A 25,155-nucleotide genomic window follows, 5' to 3' on the forward strand; every position below is an offset into this window, starting at 1 on the left:
CACGTCTGTTTTCACACTCAAGATACCTGTATTTAGTTCTCCTAGTTTAGCAAACGTAGAAGTCATCAGTTTGTGCAAGTCTGGCTTCTTCTCTACTCTTTCATGTGGTATTTGGACGTCTCTCCCCCTACAGCCCCTCTATCATCACCGCTTCCCTTTTTGGTACCCATTTTTATCCTTATTAATGTTTCATCCCAAAATTGAACTATTCATTTTACTCCATGTCACTTTGCTGCAGTGATGGCTTTATTCCTGTGACACTGGTCCTGCAGGCTTGTTTTCTTTAATTTCATTCAATATAGCTTCCACGTAGCGTCTTATTGTGCAGCTTGCTTGCTCTCTTTGCCAATCTGTCTTTTCACTCACTTTTTTCCGATAACATGTCATAATTGTCCATAGGCAATAATTTGCTGCTTCTCTGTAAATAGAACATCATTACCGTGTAACATAATAACAAGACATAGAGTTACCTAGTTTCATAACTGTTTTATAAAACATCCAGCCTTATATTCGGAAGCCACACGTAAACCCCTCTCATATATAAAAAGAGTTAGATTGCTCTTCTGACAATGATGTCGGTACATCTGTTTATGTGTTAGTGCTTGTAGTTATGTGGCAGGAGGAATACATTCAGGTTAAGAATTTGAATTCTGGTACTTGCCTGGTTGGTAAGCCAATCTTTTTCTGCTTTCTCCAGCTGTTTTCAAAAGTTGCACATAGGGCCATTTTATTATCAAACTGGATACAAGATGTTTTCCATTTGTTTGTTTCCAAAACCTGTGTCAACTCCTCATTACTATTGTGTGTATCAGTCACAGTTTACAAAAACACAGTTTGATGTGCAACATTGCCAAGCGTCAAAGCATAACAAGCTACTAGGTTCCACCATTGACGTCTCTCTCTCTGACCATCCAACAAAGCACTTCCTCTTCCTTTGTACACAGAAACAGGCATTTCCCAATATGTGGGTCAACTCAACAATTTTGTTTTAATAACTTAGATTCTTGGAATTATATGATTTTTGGTTAGTGGTATTTAGTTTTTGTAACAAAGCAGATAACTGAAAACATGAGGAGAATTTGCGTTTTTATGTCTTTAATGAATCTAGTCAAATTTGGTCAGTCTTTGAATTGATGTGCAAAAATGCCTTTATTTGAGTGCACTAATAAACATTTAAATAATATTATAACCCATTCTACATTTCCTCTAAAGATGTATACGAAATTTGCAGAGAAATTGTTTTACAGAGATATGACATTGTTCTATTATGTGGTAAAATTAGATTATATCTTCTTGCACTGACAAAGTTGTTAGTGTTTAGTTACAGGCTGTATGTATCGCCACCTCAGTTGCACAAAATTATTGTCAAGTTGACCATGGTTTTGACTACACTAAGGCAGTCTTCACCAGGATAAAAATTACCTAGAAATTATAATGACATGGCATGAAATACAATATACTTATAGGATTACTTCCATAAATTGTACAAACAGAGTGTACTTACATGTAATCACACCATGTATGAAAAAAACGTCTGAACAAAAGTGCTCGTTAAATAGAAAATATCACAACAATAAAAACTAAAATGTAAAAATGTAACTTGTTTGTCAACTGTATAAAATATTCCGGGGAAATACAATGGCAGCCGCGAGGTCGCTTAGGGCCAAGAACTGCAGCAACCTAGTCGCCACTGTCAGACTAAACAGTTGACAGGCCAAGGCAGCCACAAGGTGGACATGAAAACAGATTCACACCATCTAGCAAGAAGTAATCGAATTACAGACAACAGCAAATGAGGCATTGCAAAGACAATTTTAAACATAACAGGTAACAAACAGGAACCAGTGTATAAAGTTACAACAAAATGTGTCAGTCTTTTTTACAAAAGAAAGTATGGCTCAAATAATGTACAGAGAATACATGAAAATGGAAGGGAAAACGATGTTCAAGAGACTACATTGAGGAGAGTATTGCCATTCAGACCATTTTTAATTAGCAGCTCTATACCTTGAAAAAAGTAATTGCAACTGTTCATTAGGAATGAGAAACAGAATGAGATTTTTACTCTGTAGCAGTGTGTGCACTGATATGAAACTTCCTGTCAGATTAAAACTGTGTGCCAGACCAAGACTCAAACTCGGGACCTTTGCCTTTCGTGGGCAAGTGCTCTACCATCTGAGCTACCCAGATACTGGCAGAATTGAAACTGTGAGGACGGGTTGTCAGTCGTGCTTGGGTAGCTCAGTTCGTAGAGCACTTGACCATGAAAGGCAAAGGTCCTGAGTTCGAGTCTTGGTCCGGCACACAGTTTTAATCTTCCAGGAAGTTTCAAGAATGAAACTGTCCTTCAGAGATAAGTGTTTAAAAATTTCTAGCTCTTCTAAGATGTTAAGCCTAAAGCCTTTTTTTCTCTGAGTGCAGCATCTGGATGTCTTTTACATCAGAAGGATTATGTCCTGTGATTAACAAATGGTCAGCTGTCAATAATGGATATGGCCCTTCTATAGTAGATAATATTTTTAGTAGGAAAACCAATAAGAGATCACCACCCTAGACCTTTCTAATAATGAACCTAATGAAAACAAAAAAATTTTATCTATACCATTTCTGGGTCCAGTTTCTTACAGGATACAACATCTGTTTCAAAATAAATACAACTGTAGAGTTGCCTTCTCCACTAATAATTCTTTAAAAAAGTAACATCATACATAACTTGAAACCTATGCTTTCCACTTTGCAAAATTCTGGTGTTTATAAAATTATTTGTGGCAATTGTCCCGCCTATTACATGGGGCAAACAGGCTGAGCTATTTTGATAAGATTTAAGGAACACCTTCTAGGCAAAAACGGCACCAATATTCACAATTCAACTTTCGCTGATCATTTGTTAATCACAGGATCTAAACCTATTAGATGTAAAAGACATCCAGATCTTGCACTCTGAGAAAAAAAGGCTTTAGGCTTAACCTCTTAGAAAAGCTAGAAATTTTTAAACACACATCTTTGAAGGATGGTCTCATTCTTAACGAACAGTTGCAATTACGCAACAAAAACTTTTTTAGAGGTATAGAGGTGCTAATTAAAAATGGTCTGAATGGCAATACTCTCCTCAATGTAGTCTCTTGAACTTTGTTTTCCCTTCCATTTTCATGTATTCTCTGTACATTATTTGAGCCATACTTTCTTTTGTAAAAAAGACTGTCACATTCTGTTGTAACTTTATACACTGGTTCCTGTTTGTTACCTATTATGTTTAAAATTGTCTTTGCAATGCCTCATTTGCTGTTTTCTGTAATTCGATTACTTCTTGCTAGATGGTGTGAATCTGTTTTCATGTCCACCTTGTGGCTGCCTTGGCCTGTCAACTGTTTAGTCTGACAGTGGCGACTAGGTTGCTGCAGTTCTTGGCCCTAAGCAACCGCGCAGCTGCCATTGTATTTCCCTGGAATTTTTTATACAGTTGACAAACATGTTACATCTTTACATTTTAGTTTTTATTTTTGTGACATTTTCTATTTGACGAGCACTTTTGCTCAGACGTTTTTCACACATGGTGCGATTGGATGTAAGTACACTCTGTTTGTACAATTCATGGAAGTACTCCTATTAAGTATATTGTATTTCAAGCCATGTCATTATATTTTCTAGGTAATCCTACGTAATTTCTATCCTGGTGAAGACTGCCTTAGTGTAGTCGAAACCATGGTCAACTAGACAATAATTTTGTGCAACTGAATAACGCAACTAAATAACGCACAGTTACTGGGTCTCAGCCAACAAAAATTTTTAAAATTGTTATTGTTTGTTTGTATACCTGATTTGGTCTAAATTTGTAACCGTAGACATAATGTGAAGAAAATGATGTGATATTTATCTCTTTGTTAATAGTAAAAGAAAGTGTTCTAAAGGTTTGTTTCATTACAACTGTCTCTACAAACATATTATACAAAATTTAACATATGGTAGTGAAAATTAGTAAAAGTTTTACACAAATTTGTTGTACATTAAAAGAAATAAAAACCTCTCTTAGCAAAAAGTAATAATTATTTTACACAGGTTTGTTCTGCAATTAATTATATAAATCTGTAACTAATGTGGTTGAGCAGAAATAAGTTCAGAAGGAATGAGTGCTCATTCTATAATAGTTTGTTTCTGTATTTGAACAGTTGTTGTTAATATTGCAAGTAAGTTAGTTAGTTGTGTGTTCTGGAGGTCATTTGAACAATTCTTTTATCAAAATGATGGGGAATGTGTCAGTTTACAGGATATGTCATAATTACTGTTGACATCAGTGAACACACAATCATTTTCTTCCTATTCATGCAACTACACTTAAAAGCAAGTTTTTTTCTGGCTATCAGCTTTTAAATAGAAATTTATTAAGAAAATAGGAGTTGTCGAGGAGAAATGATTTTAAATTAGATTTAAACCTCACTTAGCTGCCTGACAGACTTTTTATGTTATTGGGCAAATGATCAGAAATTTTTGTTGTTGCATATTGAACCCCTTTCTCAGCCTCTGACATATTTAACAATGGATAATAAAGGCCATTTTTCACCTCTAGTGTTGTATGTAAGTGTGTACATCACTGTTCTTCTCAAATTGATTATGATGAATTTCACTAGCAAAAATGTGTGTTGTGAAGGCACAGTTAAAATTCCTAGCTCCTTGAAGAGGCTCCTAGATGACTTCTCTGGGTGAATACCCATATTATTTTTACTGCCCCCTTGTGTGCGAGCAGTACTTTCTTTCTAAATTATGAGTATTCCAGAAAATTATTCTGTATGACATTACTGAGTGATAATATGAAAAATATGTCAGGAGACTGATGTGTTTGTTAGAGCAAAAGTAACTGAACATAATTGTTTGAGAAGCTAAGTAACATGCTTCTTCCAAGTTTTCATCAATATGTACATCCAAAAGTTTCAAGCATTCTACCCTACTTACTGACTCCTACACGTGTGCTACATCAATTATTGGTATGACTATATTTGTTGTACAGAAATGAGTGTAGTGTGTTTTTTCAAAATTTATGGAAAGTCCATTTTCAGAGAAAGTTTAATAAATCTTTGGAAACTATCGTTTACTAAATCTTCTGTTACTTTCTCTCTAATGGTATTTATTACAACACTAGTATCACCTTCAAAAACTACCAGTTTTGCTTGTTGAATGTTATACGGAAGGTCATTCACATATATAAGGAACAGGAGTGGACACACAATTGAACCCTGTGGGTCTTCCTTTGTGATTTCACACCAATCACTAAAATTTTCTACCCATCTTATGTTGTCTGAATTATTCAGCACAACCTTTTGCATTCTGTTCATCAAGTATGGTTCAGACCAGATGTATGTTAAGCCATCAATTCCATAAAACTTGAATTTGATAGTATCATGATCTACACATTTTGGATACAAGATGGCCACGAGTGTGGAAGTCGCTAATTTTAACACGAGAAATAGTTATAGTTATGTAGTAAAAAAGAAAACCTGTGAAAATTGTAAAGCTGAAATTACAACCCTAAACGAACGAATTTCAAGCCTACAATTCATAGTCAATAATTTAAAAAGGGAAATAAGTGGACTGAAGAAAGAAATTGGCGAAGTACAAACAGTGGAAAATTCGTGTGAAGTGAAACAAGATACACGTGATAAATCATCCGAGTGGATAGCAGTGTCGCAAAAAGTTTGGTCTCAAATCACAAAAACTGTTAAAAGTGTTACTTTCTTAGGAAGGAAGGAAAAAAAAAAAAAAAAAAAAAAAATTATGTCTTGTGTCATAACGAGTGTACAACTGATCGTGATGTTGTAAATATCTGCAATCCGGACACCAACAGTAAACTTGGAAACAGTGGTAAGGGCAAACACGTATCATTAAGGAAAAAGTGTGGTATTCTCTTGCTTGCCAACAGCCACGGCAGAAAGCTATCAAGCATGCTCCGAGAGAAAAATTGAGAAACGGCAGTGACTAGCATAGTGAAACCTGGAGCGGGAATACACCATGTCGTAGACACTGATCTTCAGATGAACACAATACAGGATAATGACTTTATAGTATGTATAGCGGGTTCGAATGACATAGCTAAAAAGGAAGCCGATGCCTGCATTAAAACGCTACAGATCTTTCTAGTAGTGAATAAATCTAGGAACACAATAGTAGCCACTGTGCCTCATAGACATGACCTAATTTACAGATCATGTGTTAATAAAGAAATTAGGAAAACTAACATCAAAATTAAGAAATTTTGTGCAGAATACGCAAAGTGCGATGCACTGGACGTAAGTAAACTACATCGAAACCTACACACCAAACACGGAATGCACCTTAATTACGATGGAAAAAGTGTTATGTGCGATCACATCAGTGAAATAATTAAAGAAAGACTATTACGAAATAGATCAGTCTATCAGCTTCCTGAAAGACTTACAAGCAAAAATGAGGAAAGCAAATTTGACAAGAACGAAGAAAGCAGAAAAGAGGAGACATCAGAAGATCCACAAAAGACTGCAGCAGCTACACCTGTAAGAGTTAATTTAAGATTAAGGTGAAATATACCCAAGAAGGAGGATTTTTTCTATCCTCCTCTGAGAAAAGAAAAAACTTAGCATCACTAAACAAGTTAAAGATAGCATCATCAAACAAGTTAAAGATACACGATAAAACTTGCAAGGGACTCCATTAGCAAATTGTAGTAAATAAGGTAAAGTCTGAACCTCCTCACCAATGGGTAAAAAAATTAAACAAAAATCTTGATCTAAAAGTATACATCCATAATGTACAAGGGCTCAAAACCAAACTTAATGAATTAGAAATTTTGTTATCAAGTGCAAGTGAACTGTCAGATACACAGATATTATGTATTAATGAACATTTCATGAGGTCTTTTGAAATAGAAAGTGTTTTTATACCAAATTTTAAACTCGTAGGTCACTTCTCAAGAACATCTTACAAAGGTGGAGGTAGTTGCATATTTGTAAAAGACAACATTACTGCTACACCTCTTGATATTTGCAATTTGTATAGTATTGAAAAAGATGTAGAACTGTCAGGTGTAGAGCTTACAGATCTAAATGTTTATATAATAGCACTTTACAGGTCACTCTCTGGTAACATAGGGACTTTCTACAAAAATCTAGCACCAGTAATAGAAAATCTAAGTAAAAGAAAATCATATAGTGTTCTAATATGTGGTGACTATAATATAGATTTTCTCTCAGAAAACTCTAGCCATCTGAGCATTAAAAATTTTATGAACAGCCACAACCTAGACCTAATGGTTAACACTCCAACCAGGATAACAAATCACAGTACCACTTGTCTGGATCAAGTAGCAAGCAATATAAATTGTACTGTATCCTCCGTCAAACTAGGATTTTCAGACCACAATGCATTAATTATGCAGGTCTGGTTGCAAAATAACAGTCACAAACACAATAAAATCACTGTACAGAGGAGAAACTTCAATAAAACCCACATGCATACTTTCCTCTTTGATATACAAAATGAAAACTGGCAAAATGTATATGAGGCTCAAACAGTAGACAGCAAATATGAAGCATTCTTGGATATTTTCTGTTATTATTTTAATTGCCACTTTCCCTTACAAACAAAATGTATCAACAAAGTTAGAAAACTCTCCAGCTGGATCACCCCGGGAATCATTAGATCATCACAAAGAAAAAGAGAACTTTTTTACATGAGCAAATCCAAACTAGGCAGTAGTGAAGCATTTAAGTCATACTTTACTCTATATAAAAAGATATTAAGGAACGTAGTAAATGCAGCCAAAAAGCTACAGAATGATAACTACCTCAAATTGTCATCAAATAAGAGCAAAAGCATGTGGCAACTTATTAATATGAATACTAATAGAGGAAAACAGCTACAAAGTGATATTAGCTTAAAAATAAATGGAAAATTAGTCTCCAGTGGGAAAGAAACAGCAGAGGAATTCAATAACTACTTTACAGAAACAGTAAATCTTAAAAATAGCTGTCCCTTACAACTAGAACCAAACTTATGCTCTGAGACTCTATTTTTAAGGCCTACATCTGAAATTGAAATAGAAAATACACTTCATAGCAAAATTTAAAAAAAATCATCTGCTGGACAAGATCAAATCCCATGCTTCCTCCTTCATAATTGCAGTAACTTTATCAGTAAACCCCTAGCCCCATAATAAACTTCTCATTCCTGAATCGTACATTTCCTGGTATGCTCAAAATTGCAAAAATTATACCTGTCCACAAAAAAGGAAGCAAAGAGGATCCCAGTAATTATCGACCCATTGCACTGCTTTCAACTTTTAGTAAAGTATTTGAATATATAATGGCCACCAGAATCATGTCCTTTCTAGACAAAGAAAATATCCTGTCACCTGCTCAGTTCGGCTTCCAAAGTAAGAAAGCTACAACTGATGCAATACAAGAATTTCTAGATCATGCACTGGAGCTTGTGGACAAAAAACTCCCAGCCATAGGTATCTTCCTAGATCTAACAAAGGCATTTGACATGGTTAATCATAGTATACTTCTGCAAAAGATGCATTCCTATGGAATAAGAGGAAATGCCTATGATTGGTTTAAAAGCTATCTGGAAGATCGACAGCAGTATGTCGAATTAAATGAAACTAAGCTCTCAGGTACAGCTAGCACTGTACATTCCTCCATACATACCATAAAGCAAGGCGTTCCCCAAGGCTCCGTCCTGGGCCCCTTGCTGTTCTTACTTTACATAAATGACCTTCCTCACAGCCTACCAAACACAAAAACCCTTTTATTTGCTGACGACACCTCTATACTCATATCTGCACCCGAACAAATTCTCCAATCTAATATAGATAGGACCACAGATCAAATAAGTTGATGGCTTCAAAGTAACAGACTGCTGCTTAATGCAAAAAAGACAATTGGAATAACCTTTCACACTGCCCAAAACAGAAATCCATTACTATATCACTGGAAAAAAAATGTTAAACTTGAAAATGAAATAAAATTTTTGGGGGTCACTATTACTGATACGCTCACATGGAAAAGGCACATTGACATTACCAAACTTAGTAAAGTATGCTTCATGATTAGATCAATAAGGAACATCACTAACACAAGTACCCTAACCACAATGTACCATGCACTCTTTCACTCTGTACTTAACTATGGAATCATCTTCTGGGGCCAAAATTCTGAATCAATTAAGATATTCAAACTGCAAAAGAAGATAGTCAGAACAATTATGTTCAAAAAACAAAGAGACACTAGTAAACCATTATTTAAGAAACTAAATATTTTGCCCCTCCCATGCCAATACATACTAGAATTATTATTCTTTACCAAAAAAAGTATCAACAAAATTAGCAAAAATATGGATTACCACGATTATGACACAAGATCAAAAACCTCTAAGAATACTTCCCCACTCAACAAAACTGTACAGTGATGGTGTCAAGTGCACGGGAATAAAATTATATAATCATCTTCCAACTTTTATACAAGACATAAATAAATTCAAACAGACAGTGAAATCTCTTTTAATAAAAGACTGTTTTTATACCATCCAGGAATATTTGGAATCAAAATTGTCTTAGTGCATGATAATGTATCAAAGCTGAATGCTGTTAAGTCAGTTTTGTCACATCATGAAACAATTCTCTGTAAAGCTGTAACTTTAAGTAACATAATTTTGTAGGTAATGTAAAATAATCGTTCTTCTGTGTTCTTGTTTACTATTTTAGCTCCTGTAAACTGTATATTAGTATTGACTTATCCCATATCAGTTGTACAAGCCATTGAACTGATTTGATCTACGAGACAAATAATAAATAAATAAATAAATAAACACAATCAAATATGTCAATCAATGGAAACATTTCATTAGGATGAATCACATTTTTTTTCTACACTAGGTCGATAGTCGTCTCCACAAATGCTGACAATGAGGTGAATGGCGGCTCACAACGTGCAGCGCGCCACGGAATCAGGTTGCTGGGAGCAGTATTATGCTATGGGAGACATTCTCCTGTGCTTGCATGAGACCTGTGGTACTAATCAAAGACACGCTGACAACTGCGAACCACCTGCACCTCTTCCTGCTTGATAGCTTCCCTGACGCCAATGTCAACTTTCAGCAGTACAATTGTCTATGTCTTGGAGCCAGAACCGTGCCACAGTTGTTTGAGGAACACTATACTGAACTAACATTGATGTCTCAGTGTAAATCTTACGGAACCCACCTGGGTCACTATCATGCGCCATCACCTTGTATAATAACGGCCTATTATGTACACACATTACATGACCTTTGCATAGGCATCTAATGCCACATACATCCACAATCCTACCAACAAACTGTCAGAAGTTTGTGACTATTACAACGCTATCTATCACAAAGCGAAAAAAGTGGTCCAACTAAAACATTCATATTTCTTTACATACTAAACAATATGAAATAAAAAATGGGGGTTCCTATTTAAAAAAACACAGTTGATATGTTTGACCTGTGACAGTGCCATCTAGCAAGCCAACCATAGCGGTATCTGGTTTCCCCCTTCAAGCTAGACGAGTTTCGTTCTTTCTAGTTTTTTTGATTGATGCTTATTTTGTGAGATATTTGGCCCAGTCACTATCAATGGACCACCCTGTATATATATAAATAGCACAGCATTCCATACTCAGCGAACAAAAAGAACACACACACACAAAGGCATGTGAATCATATGGGTACAAACCTCTACAACATACTGCCAGCCAACATTAGAAAGTTAGAAGATGAAAACAGATTGAAAGTAGAATTTAAAGAATTTCTACTTGAGCAGTGAATGACTATTTAGGCCAATACATAATTCCGATAGTGTTTCTTCATCCCCTAAAGTTTCTGTTAATTTTTGAAATCTGATGGACAGCTGTTGAGTGTGGTAAAATCTTTACTGAATTATTGTAGTGAATATAAGGGCTTCCTGTTCAGGGAAGACAAAAGTAAAGCCTTAGGGCAAACAGACTACGCAGTTACAGTACTGTTAGTATATAAGTATAAAAAGTTGTATTACTGTGTCTGGTATGACCAAGTATTATTCTTTGCACAATTTTGTATGTATTATTCTTTGTACTACTTAATGTAAAATTTTGTATGTTCCTTTTGCACAGATTGTTTCCCATAAATTTACATGTACTTTTGGACAACATCCATCAATATTTATTGTCTACAAATGAATAAATAAAGAAATAAAATAAATTATAATTAAAATAAATGGAACTGGTTTGTTTTGTAGCTCATCATTTATGAACCCTATAGAAAAATCTAGACTGCCAAGCTCATGATACTAGAAACAAAGCTCAGGTAAAAATTATAGCTTACAGCAGCAAATTATATGCTGACCTTGTTAAATATATGGGCATAAAAATTTACAACTGTCTCCAATCATAAATCAAGACAATTAATAATCTGAATGTAATGAGAACAAAACTGGAACAAATTTTATTAAATCACTGTTTTTATTCCCTTGCTGCAGTTCTTAACACAAAATTCTAATTTCTACTTAAAAGCTCATCATCTTATACACAATATAACTCTGTTTAAATTATTACTTTTCTGTCCATGCTCTACGCATTTGTATGCAAACCTAAACTTCATAATATAGAAGCGGGTTTACTCCTCATTTTTAATGTCTACTTTTAAATTTCCATGTTATTCATTCTGTCCATGTTATGTACTTTGCATGTAAACACCATAATACAGAAGTGTGTCACTTTTAGTGTCTTACTTTAGTAATGAATAGTAAATGTATATAGTACTTTTGTATTTCCATTTTTTATGTATACTTTTGAATTTTCATGTTACTTGTTCTGTCCATGTTCTGTACTTCGTATGTAAACCCGAACACTTCAATGCAGACGTTTGTGTCATATTCATTTTAACCATGTATCACCACCTCTTCATTTTTGACTTGTCCTATATCACCATGTGCATCTCTGTACACAATGTATGATCTACAGGATAAATAAAATTACAAATTATCTGTTATCTTAATGACACTGTCTTCCTCTGCTATCAAAGTTTCATTGTTAATCTTCCCATCAGTTTCTTTAGTTTCATTCTCCTGTTCATGTGTACCTTCTTGCAAATGCTGATCTTTTGCTTGATTTATTGATCATCATCCTGCCTCTGTGCTGCTATTTCTTCCTCTAAATCCAAATTCAATTCAAATTCCTCAGTTACTAGTTTTGTAATAGTGATTTTGCATTCTTGTGGCATCTCTGTTATATCTTCAATCTGTTGGTCATAACATGTCTTGACTTCTTGAATCTTCATTTGTATTTCAGTCTTCCACAACATGTTCCTTAGATTTTCCTGTTGTCTGCATTCTCATCCTAGAATTATCTTCTCAGAGTTGGTCTGTGTTCTGCTGTGTTTGCTATCTCTTTCATCCAAGTGTCTCTTCATTTGTTCCTGGAACCCCTTCAGATTTTCTTGTAATGCCTTCTCTATACTTTCTTTGGTTTCTTTCTTTTTACCTTTAACATTTCTTTTGCTCTTTTTTTCATTCTTCTGGTTCATTTGATGTAAGCTCTGTTGGGTTTTACGCCATCTTTCTTTATTTTTCTCACGACTTCTTTTACATGTTTTCTTTTGATATTTCTTGCATTGTCTTTACCATCACTGCCAACATTATTTGTGACTGACCCCCGTAAGTGTCTGGTTTGTCTCTCGCCGATTTCATTGGTGTCTTGGGGGTATTGGTAGAACAACCTAATGGACTGTCAGCTAATAGACTGCAAACACTGACTTCTGAATCATCCTTACCTTCCAGCTACAATGTCTTTCACCTCTTGCTCTGGCTCATAAGACTTGTGATTAATTATAACTTACTAGGAGTTACTATTAAAGAACCCGTGGTAACCCAAACTCTTCCTGAGCAACAATTAATTAAATAAGCTTTCACCGTTCCATTCCAATTAATCCAAATTGACAAAACAATTATCATGATTAAATACAGGCTATCAAAATAAATCACTGACTTCAACATTCACAGTTTGACATTAAACATTGAGATGTGGCGGCATAACATCTATGAGTCTATAAATGAGGATTGCTGCTGTGCGAGGCTGTGGGAGTTAGTATGTTCTGTACGCTCATAATGCTTGCGTGTGTTAGGTATTTATGCTTACTAATAAATAGTGTGGAAATGTATCTCTATGTTGAGTCACTATTCTGCTATTACACTGCTGGAACCCCATTTCCCACCGTGGTGATGCCAAATTTCTGCATCACACCACAATTTTGCTCGTAAGTTGAAAATCTACCACATTGGTTATTCAACCAAGGATGCTGCCTTTACAAACAGTACAACCTTACCATTTCTTTGGCAGTGTCGATGATATCTCTCAACAAGTGCTCATGAATTCCATAAACATCCTGTTTGCAAAATTGCAAAATATCTGCCAATGCTTAGACGATGCCACGAACGACGTAACGACAATGCCTTCATTTTTTGCTACGTCTTTGGTCCAACCCCGAATTCCACTGAAGCCAAGCAGCAAACTGTACCACGATACTTGTCAAATTTACAGAGTTCATCTTGATAAACGTTCCATGTTTGACACTAAGTGAATCTTTTCCTGGTATTTCAGACAAAAATGCAGCAGGTAGTCACAATAAACTATGGCTGCTCGCCTCCACAACAAATGTTAATTTAAGTGCCTTCAATTTGTGAAGAGCACAAAACATCGCATGTCACAGTGCTAATGATTATGAGTGCTGTGACCCTCGCATTAACTATTTGAACCACATGGACACCTCCCACAGTGCCTTTATGGTTGAACAATAATGGCCTGCGCCTTATCAGTCCATAATTCCATACTGTCATCCAAATGCCAATGGACCATAGAATCAAGGTTCACGTCACCTTTCTGTATCTGCGCATTCTGATTTTCCAAATCCTGTTCCATCCATTGCGACCAAATGCAAGTTCTGCGAGACAGACTATGATGTCACTCATATCCAAGCCATGCAGGACATCACAACCATCTCACTTCCGGCCTGGCACTGTCTTCATATTTGAATTGCCTGCACTCAGCAGCAAAACCAACAATGGACTCTGAGAATATGTTTTACTTCCTCCCGGTTCGAATGATGTCACATCAGTGTCAACTGCACTGTGAACAACTGCATGTCCACACAAACTTCGTGAGACACAAACAGTGCTTCTGGGTAATGAATGGACTATGCCTTTCTTCAGTACAGTGCCGAGACCTTGTGCGTACTCTGACATGCATTTTCTGCTGTCTTGGACATCTTACATTTGGAAAGTCGTACCCACTGCATCAGCCCCAGAACTTCACTCACACATGCAGCCATTCTTCAGTCATCTGAGTTCTACACACATTGCCACATGACAGTGACACCACCCATGCTGCGACATGACCTGCTTCATCATGCACTGCCCTTTGTCAAGCTGCATTTCCTGCCCATCTCACACACAGACACTCCCACGCAGTGCCAGGCCCACCTCGTGATGGTACCTTTCAATTAGACCACTGATGACCATCGTACCATCCACCAATGTCTGCCCATTGTTCCATGTGAATTCTCCCACAATGTAGTCTGCTCTCATTGAGTTTTGATGTGAGTTGTGGCATCATTGAGGACAATGAGAAGTTCACCACTCTTTTTAACCACTTCAGAAACAGTGCCACATGCTTTTGGACATTCTGGCTTCTCACAAATATGAAACTGCCAAGACACTACTGCTGCAATGACTAACATGCACACCTGAACAACAGCTACATCTTGTCGTCAACGAGACTACTTGGGGATCAGCATGCTGTCTTTGCTCTGGCGCCACCTGCAAATTTTATTGACCCAGTGCTCCTGCCTGATCATGCACTATGGACACTTTGGCTCAAAAAACTGCCAGAGAACATCCATACAGCAATGCTAGTGCATCTGCAGGCATCACTAGAGTTTAAACTTTGACTCACTGACAGAATGCAGGCACTATCACAACACCGCATTCTAATCAATAACCAGCAGCACTTAGCTGCAGTCAACACCCAGTACACAAGCACCGAAACCGATTTTGCACAATCATGGCTGAGCTGCCTTGACATTCCGCACAGTTGCAGTCCTCCCAACGATGGTCAGAGTGACCCATACTGGGCCATGTCCCCTGCCTCTACCACCCCGAGCGCCTTTCACAGCCCTGACAGACAATATTCACCTGCCGCGACAGGCAAGGTTTTCGACCTCCCAGGTGGCCACCTCCCCTACTGTTTATAAACAAAAGCCGCGCCAGCCAAATGCATTGCTTGCTTTCACACCCAGCACATGATGACGCTATTGCTGGTTTCACAGCTGATTTGGGCAGGATGCACAGCACTGCTGGCAATGCTGCACCTATCCCAGACTAGTACAGTGTCATGATGTAGGTGCATGAGGCCACTCTTCATTAACAAGACACCTCTGCACATCACAGCAAAACAGCACTGACGTAGTGTTTCAATGGGCAGATGGTCCGTGACTATTCATCCTTGACAGGCGCCTGCCCACGTATTTCCTCATTGATACCAGGGCTGATGTGATCATTCTACCACCCGCTCTCATGCACTGTCACTGTCACCTCTACAGCTGTGCATGACCAATGACACTATAATCGCAGCCAGTGACACTGTAATCTCAGTTGCTGGAACTGTACACATCATGTTCGACCTTGGCACAGATATGCATGTACCTTGAATGTTCCTAGTGGCAGAAACATCTGTTACATGCCATGACCTTCATGCACCCATTGCCCAACGCACACTTAATTATCATGTCTGATGCAAGCGATGATGCAATCAGGGCTACTTTACGGTAAGAGATTGGTGGAATCACTGAGCTGTTCAGGCTTTTAGTGCACAAACTTACTTACACCCAGAAAATATCGTGCAAATTTGTGTGCAAAGTGTAGCCATATACGAAGCAGTTCGTCACTTTCAAGATGGTGTTGAGCGGGGATCAAGATGATGTTGAGTGGAGACCCCATACCACACACACACACACACACACACACACACACACACACACACACACACACATGCAATCACAGATCTCCACACCTTGTTTAACAAACCAGACACCAGACTCCAATTGCAACAGCACATTCTACCAAGCGTGAATCATGGGTGGAGGCCCTTCCATAGGTTGTCCTGGGCATTTGCACAGCACATAAAGATGACCTCGAAGCATCGTACTGTTGCAAAGTATGTTTCATTTGGTATTCATTTCCTGGTGCATTTTGTACATAAAATACCATCTATACTAATAGCAGAAGAGGTGCAGGATATCCACGCCTCTCCCATTCATGACATGAATGAGATTATTTTAAATTTTCACCAAGAAAGCTGATCTAAATAGTATTTACTAGTGAAAGACATAAGAATTGCTCACACTTCAAAGTACATGTTTCTGCAAGTGAAATTATGTGCTTCCAGAGACCTCTTCAAGACTCAAACATCTGTGATGTTTACATGCAGACTGAGGCGATGAAAGAAAATTGCTGCCAAGGCTGAGATCCAAACCCCAGTCTCCTGCTAACTATGCATGTGCACTTACCACCTTGCCACCCTGGCACAGTGGCTTTGTACAAAGATCTGTGGAACCATACAGTTTCATTTGATTAAAGCACCTATGCTTGCATTTCAGGCAGGATCCTCCATTTCATTCGATGTTGAGGTGCTATTCCAGTATGGTTCGAAAGGCTCTGCAGCACCTTTCATGTTTTGGGGGAATACCAAGTGGGCTGAGGTGTGAATGGGAATTTGGATAGAGGAGGGAGGTGTGATGGGTAGTCTGTGCGGATGTGCAAAGCCACTGTGTCACTTAAGTTTGCATATCATATCATGCATATCATACATAATTCTTCAGACCAAAAGCAGAGAAAGTAGCTGGCATAATCTTGAAAGGAGAAGTAGTTCAAACAAATTACTATCAGTAAGATAACTACTTTCACTTCCACCAGTGTTTGTTAATATGAAAAATGCCAAGTTGCATTGCATTTTGGAGCCCTTGTAGGTCCTTGTATAAACAGTCTTTGGCAAGGGCATGCTTCCTTCAGTAGAACCAATCCTAGTAAAGTGATGTGGTGTATGGAGCAGTTTAAAACAGAACAATGACATAAAATGAATCGCACATAAGGCTGATGCCAAATAAAAGTAATTTCAGATAAGGCTGATGCGACACTGATATTTGTTGAAGAATACACAGTAAGTGTAGTTAGTCCACAAAGGAGGCAGATTACAAGACCCTCATTGGACCAATACTTGACTCTTGCTCATCAGCTTGGGAGCCATACCAGATAGGATTGATAGAGGCAGATCCCAAGAGGAGCAGTACATTTCATTAGGGGCTCATCTAGTAAGTGCAGAAGGGTCTCAGAGATGCTCAACAAGCTATAGTGGCGGATGCTACTGAAGAGGTGTTCTGCATCACAGTCTGGTTTATCATTAAGATTCCCAGAGCATACATTCCCAACTCAATCAGTTTATTACCTCCTCCTGTGTACATTTCGCAAAAAGGCCACAAAGGTAAAATTAGAGACTCAGGCTCACATAAAAGCTTACCGACAATCATTCTTTCTGTGAACCATTCACATCTGGAATAGGAAAGAGGTGAAATGACAGTGTTACACATGGTAACCCACACCATGAGGTGATTGTGGAATGTAGATGTAAAACCTTTAGGTTAATGACAGTTTTTCTTGACATTTCTGTCAGATGGGTAAAATTTTAATATTTTTCAGGCATGATTACAAGTGCTTTTGCTTGGGGTTTCATGTCGGACATCCTTGGAAGAAGGAAGCTTTTAATAATTGCATACACTCTTGATGGAATTTTGAGTTTCATTGGAAGTTTTACTCAAAGTTTGCTGTTCCTGGTGTTAATGAAATTTCTAGGTGGCATAATGTAAGTACAACTGAACTATGATTTTACACACCTTTCATGTACATATATTTTCATTTATGCAAGGACTGGAACTTCAATAGTGTCTACTATTTATTTACAACTTATACAAAATAGATTCATGTTTCAAAGTTCTACTGCCCTTCAGAGTAGTCATCAGCAGTGCGTGTAACCTATTGCCAGCACTGTGGAAGTTGTAGGGTACCCTTAACAGCACCAATAGTGGTGATAGTTTGACTGGAATGGCCTGTTGCCCAATAAATCTCTGCAACAGTTCTGAAGCGAATTCTATGAAGTGTTCCCTTCAATTTAGGTACTGAGCTGAATTCACATGGGCGTAAATCCAAGGAGTGTGATGGGTGGTGCAATGCTTTACAGCCCCATCGATCAGTCAGAACTTGCACCATGCCCACCTGATCACTGTCCTGCAAAATGATGGGCAAGTCATGCAAAAAGTGTTGCTACATCTTTCTCTGAGCTGTTCATTTTAGGAACCTAGCCTGCAGCCAGATTAGAGAAAGAAGCAGTGGCACTTTCTGCAGGACCCACCCATCAAAAAGTGCTGTACCACCCACTGCACTCCCAGGACTAAATCCCATGTCACTTCAAGTTGATTCTGAAGATGAAGGAGGCACCTCATGGCATTCGCTTCATACCTGATATGGGGATTTGTCAGACAGTGGAGTGCTCCACTCAAACTATCAACACAACTTACACTGCTAATGGTATCCTACAACTTCCACATCACTGGCAATGTGATATACATGATGATAGTGACTACTCTGAAGGACAGTAAAACTTTGACTACTCTGAAGGACAGTAAAACTTCAAAACATGCATCTGTTTTGTATAAGTTGTAAATAAATAGTTGTCACTATTAAAGTCCCAACCCACATAATTACATATCGTTTTCTACATGCATTATAGAAACATATAAATTACTAAAACCATAATATAAGCATCTTCACTCATCTTAGAACTTTGATATTTTAATGTTTTAACTGAACTAGATTAAAATATATGTGGTTCTGATGTCTTCATTATGACATAAGAAAAATAATAAGTGGAAAAAATCTGAACAATGCTACACATTTCAGTGTTTTCAAAGTTATTGACACTCTTAAAAAAATATTCAAGTGGTTATGACGAAGTCAACAGTAAAAGAACCAAATTATTTTCAAGGTGAGCTTTGTACCATACCAGTACTTCGTTAATTACACAGTGTGTCTTTTCATTGGGGAATGTTCCTGTACATACTTAATACGCTCTTGTCAAGTCTCTACACAAAAGAGGAGATGAAATGATAGTAACAAATTATCTGTATTTCACATAAGCAGAATTCTAAAGTTTTCTGGATGTATGATAATTTTTATTAATACACACTTTCAAGGTGTGGTATTTGAGGAGAATGTTGAATATTTCATGGACTGATTGAGTCAAATGAACAGATACTAAGAAGAGCAAGAGATACAAGGTGCCTACTCAAATAGATCACAGTCAGGAGGAACATCATGAGTAGCCACATGCTCCACCATGAATCCCAGATGGCTCTGTTGGAGGGAATAGGATGAAAATGGCAACCAAAACAAGAGTATATCTATGAAATTAATGCTTTTTTGGGAAAGTGCAAAGTTCTCTGCCTTGAATTTTCTTAAATTTTATTTAGTCACCACAATCTTGGTTTCGGCTTACATTGATGTTTGCACGTGACATATTGATGGATGCTCATTGTAAATGATGTGCACAGAAGACATGGATGTGATGGAACTTATTGCATGGAGTGCCACATTATACGTTCTTCTATAAGTGACTGCAGTGATCAAGTAATACACAAAACCAATCCAAGTAACACAAATATGCTTTATTCATAAACCTCTGAACAATAACGGAAATAAGCCTCTCTTGACTCCACATGCAACAAGACGAAAGAATCGTGAAGTAGGTGCAACATAAGTGATACACAGAACAGTGGATGTGAGTGGTACAAGCTGAAAGAACATAGAGCGAATCAGTGCTGCTCCGCACATATATAGGCGTGACTCGCCAGTAGACAGCGCAGCGGAGACCGTGCCGTGTACATGCTTTCTACAGCCAGCCTCTAGTGGCTGACTCACACTGATACATTTGACAGTTGCTTTAAGTACACATGCATGGTGATACTACACTTAGCGTACTCACTCTCACTTGCACTAGTTGCAGGATAAGGCAGTGATGAAGGCTTCCCTGCTATTATACGCATACAACATTGAAACGTGTATGGCACAAAGAAATTTTCCTCTTAAAAGGAATGATAAATACAAAGTCAAATAGGATAATGCAGGAGTGGGTTTAATAATGAATAAGAAAATAGGAAGAGCAGCTAAGGTTCTATGAACAGCATATTGAACACATTTTCACAGCCAAGACAGACAAGAAGCTCATGTGTATCGCTGTAGTGCAAGTTTATATGCCAACTATGTCTGCAGGTGACGAGAAGATTTAAGAAATGTATCGTGAGATAAAAGAAATTATTCAGATAGTTAAAGGGGATGAAAATTTAATTGTTATGGGGGACTAGAATTCGGTAGTGTGAAAAGGAAGAGACAGAGAAATTATAAGTGAATGTGGAATGGGGGAAAGGAATAAAAGAGGAAGTCACCTGGTAGAATTTTACACAAAATATAGTTCAATATTCGCTAGCACTTGGTTTAAGAATCATGCAAGAAGGTTTTATACATGGAAGAGATCTGGAGATATGGGAAGGTTTCAGATCGATTATATAATGCTCAGACAGAGATTAAGTAACAAGATTTTAAACTGTAAGACATTTCCAGGTGCAGATATGGACTCTGAATTCAATTTATTGTTTATGAACCGTATGTTAAAACTGAAGAAATTGTATAAAGGCAGGAAGTTAAGGGGATGGGACATGGAGAAGTTGAAATAACCAGAAGTTGGTCAGAGTTTCAGAGGTAGCATTAGGCAACAGTTGACTAAAACAGGGAAAAGTTATACAGTAGATGATGAATGGCTAGCTTGAAGATATGAAATAGTGAAGGCAACAGAGGATCAAATTGGTAAAAAGATAAGGCCAGCTAGAAATCCTTGAGTAACACAAGAGATATTGAATTTCATTGGTGAAAGGCATAAACTTAAAAATGCAGCAAACAAAGCAGGTAAAAGGGAATGTTTAAAAACTGGGATTGACAGAAAGTACAAAATGGCTAAGCAGGATCTGCTGGTGAACACATGGAAGGATTTAGAAGCACATTTCATCAGGGGAAAGATAGATACTGCCCACAGGAAAATTAAAGAGGCCTTTGGGAAAAAGAGAAGCAGCTGTATGAATATCAAGGGCTCCGATGGAAAACCAGTGCCAAGCAAAGAAGGAAAGCTGAAAGGTGGAAGGGGTACGTAGAGGGTCTATACATGGGAGATGAACTTGAAAGCAATATTATAGAAATGGAAGTGAACGTAAGTGAATATGAGATGGGAGATGTGATAGTGTGAGAAGAATTTGACAGAGCTGTGAAATATCTAATTCGAAATAAGGCCCTGGGGGTAGATGACATTCTGTAAGAACTACTGATAGCCTTGGGAGAGCCAGCCATGACAAAACTTTCCATCTGGTGTGCAAAATGTTTGAGACAGGCAAAATACCCTCAGACTTCAAGAAGAATGCAGCAAATACCAATTCCAAAGAAAGCAGTCGCTCACAGGTGTGAAAATTATTGAACTATCAGCTTAATAAGTCATGGTTTCAAAATACTAACATGAATTCTTTACAGAAGAATGAAAAAACGAATAGAATCTGACCTTGGGGAAGATCACTTTAGATTCTGTAGAAATGTAGGAAAAAATGAGGCAGTACTGATCCTACGACTTATCTTAGAAGATAGGTTAAGGAAAGACAAACCTACGTTTTTAGCATTTATAGGCTTAGAGAAAGCTTTTGACAATGTTGACTGGAATACTCTTTATGAAATTTTGAAGGTTGCATGTGTAAAATACAGGGAGCTAGAGGCTATTTACAACTTTCATAGAAATCAAACGACACCTATACGAACCAAGGGGCATGAAAGGGATCAGTAGCTGAGAAGGGAGTGAGACAGGGTAGTACCCTGTCCCCAATGTTATTCAATCTGTAGTGTGAAGAAGGATTAAAGGAAACCCAAGAAAAATTTGAGGTTGGAATTAACATTCAGGGAGCAGAAATAAAAACTTGAAGGTTTGCCGATGACATTATAATTCTGGCAGACACAGCAAAGGACTTGGAAGAGTAGTTGAAAGGATGACACAAGATGAATATCAACAAAAGCAAAACAAGACTAATGGAATGTAGTCGAATTAAATCTGGTGATGCTAAGGGAATTAGGTTAGAAAACAAAGACACTTAAAGTAGTAGATGAGGTTTGCTATTTGGGGAGCAAAATAACTGATGATGGTGGAAGTAGAGAGGATATAAAAGGTAGACTGGCAATGACAAAAAAAGCATTTCTGAAAAAGGGAAATTTGCTACCATCAAATAAAGATTTAAGTTTTAGGAATTATTTTCTGAAGGAATTTGTCTGGAGAATAGCCATGTATGGAAGTGAAACACGGATGATAAACTTTATATATACTTTTTTCATTGGGACGATTGTAGTGGCGTGGGAATTGGGAAAATGAGCGAGACTCATCAGTGGTTCTGTAGGCTATGCAGTAGAGATAGAAAGATTGTGGAACAGGAGGGGAAAATTGCTGCCCTTCAGGCTGAGTTAGATGAGGCTAGGCGAGAACTGGGCAGGTTAAGGGAGGAGAAGGGTTGTCATGAATCACAGTAGAGCAGCGATTAACAGTCCAACAACACTTTATTACATAGTCACAGAACATACAATACAACAAGTCAAAGATACATTGTCCTAAGAGTAAACAAACAGTCTCTCACTTGCCCGAAGTACATCACTCTGTGACATCCTCCCCACCCTGGTCGACCTCCAAAGGTACGGCCAGCTGCACAGGATGACTAGTGATGTGACCTTCTTCCACATATGTCGCGGACAAAGGTCCTCTTGGATCAGCACGATGTCGCCAGGGCGAAAGGGGATGACTCGTCCCGATGGGCGTTTAACTTCATGGTAGTTCCGGAGCTCCAATAGGTATTCTTTAATCCAACGGTTCCAAAACTGTCACAGAGTTGCTGTCTCAGTCGGAATTCCTTTGTTAAATTTGTGTTCACTGAAGGCTCTGGTCCCGTCAGAATAGTCGTAAGTTTTTCTCCCGTCAAAAAATGGAAAGGTGTGAGTGCATCTCAATCATCTCCTGGTGTGATGGGCCTGGAGTTCACCGCGGCTTCAATACTGATCATGGTGGTGTTCAGTTGTTCCTCAGTGAGCTTTGCGAGTCCCAATACCTTCCGTAGGCAACGCTTTATAGTGCCCGCTATCCTCCCCACCAAGCCGTCCGAGAGACAATGAATTTACAGGTAATACCGTGGTGGACGAGGAGCTGATAAGTTTTTGTGGTGGTTAATGCCTTCCAAAGTTGGGCTAGTTCCTTTTTTGTGGCATGGAATGTTTTCGCCTTATCTATATATATCGTGTGGGGTAGTCCGCGTCTTCCGGCGAATCGCTGAAGTGCCATAAGAAACTTGTCCGTTGACAAAACTGTACAGAGTTCGAGGTGTACAGCTCATGTGGTAGCACATGTGAAAAGAGTGATATATGACTTGTGCTTTTCCTTCCCCACTTTGATGAATAGTGGGCCAGCAAAGTCTATTCTGGTTACAGCAAATGGTTTGGCAGGTGAAACTCGTTCAGGTGGCAGCACAGTGCTTCGATCTGTTGCCCTCGTGGATTCTTCAAGATTTTGCGTGCGTGGCATGAGTGTAGGATTCTTTTGGTGGCCTGACGAGCTCTAAGGATCCCAAATTCGGTTCGCAGTTGGGATAGTACAGAATGAACACCAAAGTGATGAAGGCGGATGTGTGTCTCTCGAATAACCAATTGTGTGAAGTGGTGGGAACCGTCAAGGAGTACAGGATGTTTTTGTTCCCTATTTAGGCTAGTGCACTGCAATCGACCTTCCAGACGTATCAGTCCATCTTCTAAGAAAGGATTGTATCGTGCGATTTTTGACTTTTTTGGCAATGGTAAGTTATTCTGAAGTGCATGTAATTCGCTGGGGAAGGACTCTCTCTGGCCCACTCGAATCCAATACATTTTGGCAGTTGATAATTCTGTGGATGTAAGTTCTCCTGAAGATTTATTCTTCTGACTAATGTTGTGTAGGAAGCGGAGAGTCCATGCTGTGATACGAATACGCTTCCAGTATGAGCTGAATTTAAGTAAGTTCAAAAGGCTGGTTGGCGTAGATATCGACAAGACTTGGCTCTGGGTTTTCTTCCTCTTTTCTTCAGGAGGAAGTCGTACCATCGTTGGAGTATCGTTTGGCCAGCATTCAGGAGGGCGTGTAAGCCAAGGCGGCCCATGCCACCAAATATCCAGAGAATTCATTTGGTAGCCGAGGAGTCCACGTGAGAGGTGGTCAGCAGGATTGTCTGGTCCTGGGCAGTGTTTCCATTGCGTGGGAGTCGTGTGTGTTTGTATCTCAGTTACCCAATTACAAACGAAGGTCTTCCATCTGTTAGGATCACAGCGAATGCAACTTAGTGTTATTGTAGAATCCGTCCACAATATCGAATGGGCAATTTTAAAGTCTGTTGTACGGCAAAAGTAACACAATAGTCTGGTCCCAACTACTGCCGCTAAAAGTTCGAGTCGAGGCAATGTCACCTTCTTAATAGGAGAAAGTCTGTTCTTGCTGCAGACTAAATGGGTTACGACGTCATCATCTAAGACAGTACGAATGTACAAAGCTGCTCCATATGCCTTTTCCGAGGCGTCACAGAATACGTGCAGCTGAGAGTCTCTTCCATGAGCTGTAGCTATCCATCTAGGCACACGTATATGTGACGATGAAGGTAAGCTAGATATCCAAGTGCGCCATCGTGCCCCTAAGTCCCAGGGCATAAGTTCATCCCAGCCAATTCCCCGGCACCATGTGTCCTGGAATAGCAGTTTCCCAACAAGAGAAACAGGGGAAAACAGTCCGAGTGGGTCATAGAATTTAGCCGTACATTGTAAAAGAAGTCATTTGGTGGCTGGCTCTTCTGACGACCTTCTGATGATTTCGCTAGGATCGATACAGAAGTAGTCACCTGCGGTGTTCCAGTCTACACCTAAAACTTGAGTCTGGGTGTGGAGTT

The 25,155-nt window shown here is 38.4% G+C and overlaps 1 protein-coding gene across 2 annotated transcripts in view; it reads left to right on the forward strand.

The window, feature by feature from the left end:
- LOC126190907 (synaptic vesicle glycoprotein 2C-like) overlaps positions 1–25,155 on the forward strand; it is a 477,766-nt gene that overhangs the window by 281,749 nt on the left and 170,862 nt on the right. For both annotated transcript variants that reach the window (XM_049931535.1, XM_049931536.1), the window contains exon 4: positions 17,771–17,933. In XM_049931535.1, coding sequence (XP_049787492.1) covers positions 17,771–17,933 — 163 coding nt within the window. The remainder of the gene's footprint in view (positions 1–17,770; positions 17,934–25,155) is intronic.

Source organism: Schistocerca cancellata, chromosome 6, assembly GCF_023864275.1.
Source record: "Schistocerca cancellata isolate TAMUIC-IGC-003103 chromosome 6, iqSchCanc2.1, whole genome shotgun sequence".
In the NCBI taxonomy this organism is placed as follows: Eukaryota; Metazoa; Arthropoda; class Insecta; order Orthoptera; family Acrididae; genus Schistocerca; species Schistocerca cancellata.